The sequence below is a fragment of the Microtus ochrogaster genome, chromosome 2, assembly GCF_000317375.1.
Source record: "Microtus ochrogaster isolate Prairie Vole_2 chromosome 2, MicOch1.0, whole genome shotgun sequence".
Classification (NCBI taxonomy): Eukaryota; Metazoa; Chordata; class Mammalia; order Rodentia; family Cricetidae; genus Microtus; species Microtus ochrogaster.
In genome coordinates this window covers 62,528,995-62,539,656 of record NC_022010.1, presented here as the reverse complement: position 1 = coordinate 62,539,656, position 10,662 = coordinate 62,528,995, and the positions used below count along the sequence as shown (strand labels likewise).

At 37.7% G+C, this 10,662-nt stretch overlaps 1 protein-coding gene across 4 annotated transcripts in view; it reads right to left on the bottom strand.

Moving 5' to 3' along the window:
• The window catches only part of Cblb (Cbl proto-oncogene B), a 186,948-nt gene that overhangs the window by 71,241 nt on the left and 105,045 nt on the right, over positions 1-10,662 (bottom strand). For all 4 annotated transcript variants that reach the window (XM_005345058.1, XM_005345059.2, XM_026786262.1 and 1 more), the window contains exons 5-6: positions 7,578-7,734; positions 2,133-2,254 (exon numbers count right to left, since the gene is read on the bottom strand). In XM_005345058.1, coding sequence (XP_005345115.1) covers positions 2,133-2,254; positions 7,578-7,734 — 279 coding nt within the window. The remainder of the gene's footprint in view (positions 1-2,132; positions 2,255-7,577; positions 7,735-10,662) is intronic.

Sequence of the window (10,662 nt, the reverse complement as noted above, 5' to 3'; positions counted from 1 at the left end):
TGTATATATACTCACTAAATAAATTCTTCCAAAATATCTTACTCAAAAATTTATATAATGTTTCCAAATAAAGAATAAAATATAGAAATATCAGAGATTGTGGGCACTATGTATTTGAGAAAATATGTAGAATTTGATATTGAATTATAGCATACAATTGCAAAATTGGATGGTTAATGTTTTATAAGTAATTACTTATCTATGTGTCTTGCATATTTGTAAATTTGTCCAGTGTTACTAAACATATTTTCTTTTTCTCTGCACTGTCTCTGGATGGTGTTCCTGATATCAGTCATTACAGAGGATGCTCAAGCCCTCCAAAGAAAGCATGCTGTTACTAACAACTTATGAGAGCCACACATGGCTACTGAGAACAATTTAGTCCTCGCAGGAAATTTTTGCTTCCATTCTGTTTGTTCCCCAGTTTCAAATTCTTTGCTGCTGAGCCTCCTGTGGGTAGCTAGTGCTCCCTCCCTTAAAAAGAAGTAAACACGCACTTTCTCCTTTAGCACCTGGCTCTCCAAAAGGGCACGATTATCACAATCAGATAAATCTGTTTCGCTTTCACAGAGTCATTCTTGAGCCTAAAAGTCATTGAAGATATTAAGTCTTTCGATTCTCGGTTCTTTGGATGGGTGCTGGGAACCACACCCAGGACCTTACGTATGCTGGGTAAATACTCTTTCAAGGCAGGCAGCTAGTGTCTGATTGGTTGTGATCCAGGTAAGGCACTACACTAAAGGCTCTCAAATTTCCATGGAGTGGACTTCAGTGTTTTATGTATTGTGAAGCCAGAGAAAAAATACTTTCTAAGAGAAAGGGCGGTCAGATTGACATTTCACAAAGCAAGTAATCATCTGTTCTTAAGGAGCTTTTCTAAACAGATTTTAAGCATCCAAATCCCACCTCACATACGACAATTACTATCTATGGATTACTACAAGGAGTGAACCTTGAATGAAGCAAAATGATTCATCTAAACGTTGGGTGATATACAAATTACCTGACCATGACTCTGGGTCAGAACAGTTACTTCCCTACAGCGAGGGCTTCAATAAAACCTAATTGTTTCTGTGCCACTGGTTCCTTTGAAGATGCCATGTTAAATGTTCAAAAACATGAGCATTTTCATTACTAGAAAAGAAACTAAACCTCTTGGCTCTGACTTAAGGCAACTGTATTAAAGGACAAGCAAGCACAAGTCTTCTGTGTCAATTTAAGCCCATGTTCGTAGAAAAGGAACTCTTAAATAAAGACAAACAAAATTCTCCCACAAATTGAACAACCTAACGGTACAGTGACATAGTTATTAAAAGTAAAGTCTTCCAGAAAAAGTCTCCAATGCCACTGATATTGTACCTAGGACTTTGCCTGCTGTGGTTTAGATGTCACTACCCAAAGGCTTACTGTGTGCCTAGCACATGCCTAGATGCCACACACAGGAACACACACTGAGCAGGGGAAAGAAAGATTTCTAGTCTTTTATTAGGCATAGTGAGGGGTGATTTCTTGACCCATGCCAGAAGAACTAACTAGACACCAGGATTCCAACAGTCACTCAGATTAGTCATCTGAAAAGCAAAACAAAAACTTTGAAGCTACAAAGAAGTGGATCATGCTAAATTGACAAGGGTATGGGATTGAATTGAAATAGAACAACAAACATATGCTTTTATGTACTTATTGTATAAATATATATTTATATGTATTTGTACACTAGTCTACATTTCATCATCAAAATTATCTGAAACTATTCAAAATTGTCCTAAAATATTGCACAGAAAACTTGATTTTATCTTCAACACAATATTTGAATGTTCATTCAGTTTAAATCAGTTCAATGTACATCAGTTTAAAGTGTAACACAACTAATATGAAAACACCCCACACTATGTTGAGAAGGAAAAGCAAGCATTACATAATTCTTACATTTATTAACATCATTTTCTAGTTAACAGCAACGCTAAAAGTCAATATACCATTTTAAGGACGCAATCAAAATGTACCGTTTTCGTCTGCCAGCTTTCCCAAGTCACCTTGCCCTTTAAGGCCATGGCAAATTTTCATAAGAATAAACCTGCAAGGAGCTTTCTCTTTAAGCACAACACCGAGGATTACTGCTAGAGTCTTACCTTCCAGGCTTGGCGCTGTATTTCTGCAGCCGTGCTTTGACTTCATCGTAAGTGAGAAATGCCATGTACCCCGGGTGTGTCACAGCTAAGAAATTCCAATTCCGTAAAATAGAGCCCCAGGGCTAAACACATAAATAAACGGAAAGGGATTACCCAAAAAAATACACACCAATGACATTGTTTCACACACTTAGAGAAAGAAAAGTCTTTTCTATATCTTTAGGTAAATATGGTGTATGAGCCTTGGGTCAATCTTTGATAAATAACAGCAAAAACAGGCAATAGCTTATTTTGTTTTACAGAAAATTGTTTAAGCAAAAAAAAAAAAAGTTTCTTAGGAATAGAGAGGACAAAAGGAAAACAAGGTGTTCGTAGGAGAGTATATCCCCAACAGAGAATTTATGATCACTACCAAATGGAATATGAGAGCAACTGGTCTTAGGCTTTGATCCCCAGGTGCCTTTCTGTACTCACTGCTGTCACTGTGACTTTCCTGTAGCCCCACCTGAATATCCACCCCTTCCTCAAGGAGGCCATTTTAGGCTCGCCTACTTAGAGCTGTTATCTCTTGACAGAGTCCTCATCTTCCCCATCTGTTTTGTGCCTGGCTGCTCCTTGCTCAGACACCTCATAAAATAGGAGACCATGCTACTCAAGTTAAGTGTTGTGGAAAAGGTTACACAACAACCACAAGTCATGTAAGGCCAAGGAGCATTCCTGTGCAGCTCAGGCCTGGATCGCAGTCACTCCAGCACCATCAGATACATAGTAATCAAGTTGCGATAATTACATGTGTGCAGGGCTGCTTTAGAGGGGGCGGGTCTTTCCAAGGTAACAGGCTCCTGCCCCCACACTTGCTGTATCCTAGCTCTGCTATGGACCTGGCAAAGGTTTATGGTTTGAAAACAGGTTCAGAGAGAAGAAAACTTTTCACAAAAACATGTGTTTCATATCAATCTCTCTTAATCTAATTAGGTGTCTCTCCAGGTATCGTGGCACGAGAAAAAAGGCAGTGAGTAACAGGCAACTCTGCTGCAGGGTGTGGATGAATCATCCCTGCAATACTTTCAAGACCGAAGCTACATTTATTCCAAAGAATTGGCAGCATACTCCATCTGTTCTGCCAGATTCTTCACTCAAATCATCTATGTGGAAAAAAAAAAAAAATAAAAGAGGTGTTTCAAGTCACCAACTTCAAGCTGCTGAAACTGGCATCTGAGACTTGATTACTGTAGGAGAGTTCGGGCTTTCATTAGTTTTGAAACTTGTTCTTGCTCTTCATTGTAAAGCAAGTTTCAAATATATAAGGAAATATTCTGCAAGGACCAGGTGTCCTTTGCAGTGAGGATAACAAGAAAGAATGATTTAGTACTAAAGAGCTTTTTAGCCTTTTTGACTTAACAAGAAACGTCTTTAGAGAATTTCCTCATCGCAGCGACACATCTAATTGGGTTAGAAAGGCAGACTGAGCACCCCAGCAATACAGACGCCGGCTCTGCATTTGAAAACTACGGCATGTTTTTAATTTTCTTCTTAAGGCTTGACTGAAATTGCATAAAACAATCCTTGGAAAAAGTATCAGCACATGTCAAAAGGCAACGGAGAAATTACTGCCGTGCTAGACATTTTGGTTCTCACTGCATTGCTTTGCTCCACCATCCGAGAAGGACAAGGCAAAAGAGAATATCAGACAAATACTGGCGCTGCTTCCATTAATGTCCACACAAATTCTTGAAATATGTTGTCTTAATCTAAAACTTTAATGAGAACCAATTAACAGCTCAAAATACAACGAAAAAACAAGATGAAACTGAAGGCTAAAGTCATTCCCAGAGATATTAAGCCAGAGGGCCAGCTGCTTACTGCAGAAATATTTACATGATAGGATGAGTCTGTGCTGATGTGAGTACAACCCAACCAGCACACCCAGAACCCCACCCCTTCCCTGGATTAAAGAAAGCAAAACAAATACTTTGGTGAAAATAATTCTTTTTTTTAAAATTTATTTATTTATTAAGGATTTCTGCCTCCTCCCCACCACCGCCTCCCATTCCCCCACACACATCAAGTCCCCCTCCCTCATCAGCTCGTGAAAATAATTCTTAAACTAATTATTTTCATAACTCATTTGTCTAGAATTGAAGGAGATCTTTTTCCTCACAAAATTACTGGGAGGCTATTAAACAACAGAATATACTGCAGTGAATTCAAGAGATGAACCACCACAGAAACTCTCTGGAAGCCTCGCTATCACCAATGGCTTCCTTCCTCTTAGATGCTTCTCCATTCTACTACTGCTAGATGTTCCACCATGACTAGGATATTCCTTCCATATTCCACCACCATGCTCCCACAGACACACTACTGTAGTGTTCTGTAGTTCAATGACACAGGCTTTTCCAGCATTAGGGAAATGGGGACAGAAACCAAGTTGCAGCTTTGGAATAGGGGGAAAGATTCAGGTATACATGGCATGACTCTGATACCTTACTATCCCAGCCTCTCCCACTGACCGAAAGAGGAAAAAGAGAAGGACAAAGGTCGAAAAGAAGAGGGAGTGGAGGAAGACCACACAGCACAGCCACTTCCTTCCCAGACTCCCTGGCATTTATTCAGTTCCCTGTGAACTTAAGGATGAGAACAGAGGAAGGAAAGGTCTCCTGGTCCTGCCATTCCTGCACCTTTCTCCCCTTCATCACTTGGCATATCTTCATTGCTTCCTAAACAGCCATGCTGCTTTCTTTACTTCAGAACACAAACCCCAAGAGGACCTCATCCACTTTCAGATGATATGGAAAACTCTAAGTCCCCAATAATACAGGACTGTAAGAATTATTTACTAGTGATCCACCATCATCAAGTTATAATAAAACAGATGTTTATACACTTAAAGCACTTAAAAACTTAAATTTTTATAAAGGCAATACAAATATTAAAAAGTTTTGGTAACAGTGAATTTTAAAAAATTATCACTTAACTTTAATTGTATGTAAAAATCGAGGTCAATAAAAATTTTAAAAGGTCAATAAAAATATAAAACCAATTTCCTCATATTTGAAGCTACATGTGGTTGAGTGTGGTTGAAGTATTTAAATAGTGAGTGCAGAAACCAGCGTAATGAAGAATCTCAGAAATTAGAGGGCTAATCAGATTTGGTGAGCCACTGCCACAATTCACCGTTTTGAAACAATAACCAATAACCTGCCCAGGTGTCTGCTGTGGAATAATCCTTTCGCACACTTTGAAGATATTTTGCTCTCAATGGTTTAATAGAGAGCCAACCAGCCAACAGCTAAACAAATGAGGTTAGGCCGGATAGATAGACTGAGAGAATGCTAGGAAGAAGGAGGGCTGATTTGCCAGCCACATGCAGAGGAAGCAGAGATGAATATGCCTTGCTGATAAAAGGTAATACCACGTGGAAGAGCATAAATAAAAAATATGGGTCAGCTACTGGCCAAGCATTTGTAATTAATGGTAAGTCTCTGTGTGGTTATTTGGGAGCTGGCTGGTGGGACAAAAACCTATCTATAGCTGTCATGTTACCTGTGAATTTCCTTTCTTTCTCACACCTCAGTAAATACACACAGGATAATCAAACCTCAAAATATTAAGGCTACTTGGCTATCTTTTAAGAATAACTACATGTAAGACAATGTATGCACATGCTGAACAGCAGTGTGGGTAGAGTAGAGAAGCATATATCCAAAAAGAAGCTGCCTACATACCTTTAATAAACAATGGAGGATTTAGAGTTCTTGATGCCCACTCTATAAAGTCACCCACAGTTGTGTGTGTCTTTGTCTCTGAGAATCTCTCTCTCTCTACACACACACACACACACACACACACACACACACACACACACACACACCAAATAACTAAAACAGTAGAGAAAAACAGACTCTAAGGGGAAGCAATGTTTAACAGTGAAAATGATACAAGCTTTTCATCAGAAGGTGATGAATCAAAACTCTGATCCTTTAGACTCCTTGATTTCCATTACAAATGAAATCCTTGTTCACAAAAATGATCTTTACCCCTGGAGCACTTTATGCTGTATATGATTAGTAACTGGGTAGCATGATGCTTTTCTGAAAGTCTTCTTACAATCATTTAAAATTACAGGCTTTCATTATATTATCAAAATAATTTAAAAATAGGCTCACAACATATATACATCAAGAAAATGAAGCAACAAAAATTTTAAAAAGCAAACACATTCTGCAGTATTTTATCAAATTTCTTATTCCACATAAAATGTAAAGCTATGATTTTTAAATTGTGATAAAGTAAAATCTACCCTAACTGTGCTCTTCGCCAGAGTCTGTTGTTCTCCTGATAACGAGTTATGTTAAGAAACCACGTAATGCTTTCTGGTTAAACGAAGCAGTCACCTAGATTTTGCAGCTAGAGCTAAATACACAAGTCATACAGCACGGGAAACAAGAGGTCCGTGTCATACTCTAATATTTTATTTACTAATATCACAGTCAGAACATACCATATTCCAGATTAAAATAATACTTTCAGAACACAAATAAGCTTCTTGTCTAGTCAGTCTTAGCACATTCACTACAATTATCACAAGCAGAATTGTAACTTATCAAAGAATGATTTCATTCTGTAAGTGCTTGAATTAAACCCCATAGACCATACGTATTTCAGTGGCAAAGTCATATTCACAACACAAATTTCAATTTTTTGCATTGAGAGGAATTCAACTTGGATATATTTAAGAAGCAAAAACAATGACTGTTTCAGTATTATGCCACTCACTTGCTTTTAATATATAAAAATAATGATGAAGGTTAAAAAGTAAAAATGATAAATAACAAGTTATCATTGGATAAAGAAAAACAAATTTTGATGAGAGTTTTGTAAATTAATATTGTTACAAATTTGTAACAGAATATTATACAGGCATTGAAAAATGTATTGATGAAGAATATTTGCTGGCATGGAAAACTTTGTTTCAACTTGTTCAAAGGGAAAAGCAATTTGTAAAGTGATATAAGACCCCATACACTATAGATAAATCAGTGACCTATTTCTAGCTCTGCTGTTTATCTTCTGATCAAAAAATTGCCATTGCCAAACAGATGAGATGTACCTGGCCAACACCCACCTATAACGGCTTCATCTTTTAGCCACTGGGCTTAAAGATGAACAAAGGGAATATGTTAACAAGGGAATTTAAAACAATTCCTTTCCCTGAATCACTAAAACTAACAAGCAACCTACCAGGATCACATGACCTGATATTCCAAGCCTGTACCACAGGACTCACTCCAAACTTAGAGGAATGATCATTGGCTGCCATGACTGACATTGTTATTCATATGTTTGTGTATTTCGTACGCATGTGGAAAAAAAAAAAAGAAACAAACACAGAGCTCTGGAGGGAAGGAGGGGATAGATGGATTAAGCAAGTATATATCTTACCTGAAATAACCTGGTAAAAATATCAAATTCAAAAACTGAGATGTAATCATTGCAAGTTAAGTCAATGGTGGATTTGAGAGCCATTGCTTCCAGGCCAGAGCTGATCTGGTGAACCTCGTGCAGGCATTGTCTGAAGACTTTCCACGGTACAATAGTTCTGTGCAAAGCAAACAGATGACTCAATGAATCAGGTGTCAATAAGGATATAGCTTCCACTGGAAAAAGAAGCAAACCATGACGTTACCAGTATCTGATTTGAGCCAGGTGGTAGTGGCACACGTCTTTAATCCAAGTTTGGGAGGCAGAGGCAGGCGGATCTCTGTGAGTTTAAGGCCATCCTGGTGTACAAAGTGAGTTCCAGAAAAGGACTCCAGTTCAGGACTGCTACAGGGAAACACGGTCTCAAACACACACACACACACACACACACACACACACACACACTATTGCATTTGTATTAGAACAGTTGAAAATATTGCTCATTCAAGTTCCATTAAGTAAGTGTTCACTTTATTCTGCATTTGCTAAGCATCTAACAAGAATCTTAGTTTTTCATTCAGTTCATGGTTATGAAGGTGTATCTCAAAGCATAACAAATAGAGGGCAATCTGATCAAAGTGATAGGCATCATGATCTTCTTTTCATATACTCAAAGCAGTTTAACTATTGACCAATCACCTACAACCTCTCAGATGCAGTTTGCAGAAGTAAAAAGCACATGTTCTCTGACCTTCCCTATGAATGCAACTGGAAGGCTTCTTTTATAAATCTTGTAGAAATTTGTTCACTCAATATCTACCAATTAATATATTTTATTAAGTTTCAATACATAATATTTCAGAACTTTAGAGGACCCCTGAATGAATTAAGAAAAGACCTGTCTCTCTCATTCCTCAAACTTAGCAATTTCCACTACTCACCCATCCTCCTTTCCACCATGAAAATCTGTGACACCCATCATCTATCTGTTCCTTAGCAACCTTTTCTCCTTTCATGCCACATTCCTAGTCATGAATAGATGGAAGGAAGAAACTATTCACGTCTTAAACACTGATATTTCAGTCTTCAAACAGGACACAAAAGCTATATGCATGCTCCAGAAAGATAGTGCATATTTAAATCTTGGGTTTTTCTTTACCATTGTCTCTAGAGAAAATAAGCAGAAATGAGATAAAATTTCTCTGGCCTCGCTCAATACCAATTTTCTCAATGAAGTTTAGCTATGACTTGAATATTCTGAATTATTATCATTATCTACAGCAGACAAATAATAGCATAGATTAAATTGTTTAATGGGCTTCCTGTCACAGAGAACCTAGAGCCTAAATTATTCTGTGATCTCGTTGGGTCCTAAGAATGAACAGTTTTGATGAGTTCCTAATTGGTGTTGACTCTCCTAGTTGCTCAAAGCCACTGATGGGCCATATTTACCAAAATAGCAAAGCTGTTGGAGGCACTTAACTATGGAAGGGCCTACGACCACCTTCGGCCTTGGGGAACAAACACTTTGGAGGCAGGATTTATAACGCTAAGGGACACAGGTGGGGAAAATAGAAAACCCTTCTGATTGAACACTCAACAAGACCTGGGGGAATTACAGTGTGTAAGAAAGTACTAGAAATGGCAAGACATGCCAGAAAACACTGGACTTGCAGGGAAGCATGGGCTTCGTGCAACATTAAAGAAGAAAGCTAAGACGCTTAATACCTCAAAAGACTTTTCTCTCTGTATGAGAAAAAACAGGAAACCACAGAGAACTGAAGGGAGACACCACATCAGATGCCATTTAAGAGAAACACACGTCAGACTCTGATTAAGGTTAACAAAATGTTGCTGCCTTAAAAGAACAGGGAAAAATTCTAGTAATATTGGGAAGCTATTGACTTATAGGAGCGTATGGATACCATTAGGCCAGCTGCATGGCAGGGACAATGGAAGTCTGCCCAAGAGGCACCTAGTCATTTTCCAAATTAAAGCTTCCAGTACTGACCAGACTGGAAAAACTCAGACACAAAGACAAAACTCAGATAATAAGCAGAGGGCAAACGTTGGTGAAAGGAGTTCTAATTTCAGAATGATACAGATAGATCTTTGTTTTTCAAGAACCATGATACTTGACTTAAAAAGCATAAATTGTATGAATAAAGTGGCTGAATGGAAAACTTCATTCTTTTGTGTGTGTAAAGTATAAAAGTCAAAACAAAATGGCTCTGATAATCATTTTAATATGTTACCCTAAAATTATCACTATCTGATACTTAAAATCCAGATTATAACCTATTTTGAATATTTCATGATTTTTCAGAGAAAAAATATAAAATATAGCTACTTTTAAGATTTTGATGCAACATACAACTTCAGAGCAATAATTTCAACATAAAAAGACACATTTTCATAGAAGCTGTGTAATGAGATTTTTATCATAATTCATTTATGATAAACCCTAAGGCTCCAAGTACATATTCATTGGAACCTTCTTTAAAGTTGGTAATGAGGGCTAGGAAAGTAGAGCATTATTTGGCTGGTTTATCACAAAGAATCATTACTATAAGTATTCCTCCACTTCTGTGGGCTCAGCAGAGACCAAGTCTAAGGGATGGGAGAAAAAAAATGGGACAGAATGGGAAGAACAGAAGTAGAGTACAAAGTTTCCTTAAGAGCAAGAAAAGAAGACTGTGGTTTCAAATTTTTGGCGCCCTGGGCTTCTTGACAAAGGCAAGCATCAATGGCCATAAGATGAAGCCAGTGGGAGAAAATATTAATGACAAAATGTTTCACTGAAAAATGCAAACTTGTGTGTCTTGACAATGACTGGAGGCAAAGAGAGAGAAGAGAAACAAAGGAACAGAGTGGCATAAATGGGCCAACTTGAGTTTCAGTGTCTCACAACACTACAGAAAATTTAATCTCCATTTGCCACTTATCATTAATCATAAATCTCATTAGTTACAGGCAAATACCGTAAAAATATACTGGAATAATTATTTTCATTTTATTACATGTTTTTTCTGTGTTTATGCATGGGAGCACGTCTTCGTGTGTGTGTGTGTGTGTATGTGTGTGTATGTGTGTGTATGTGTGTGTA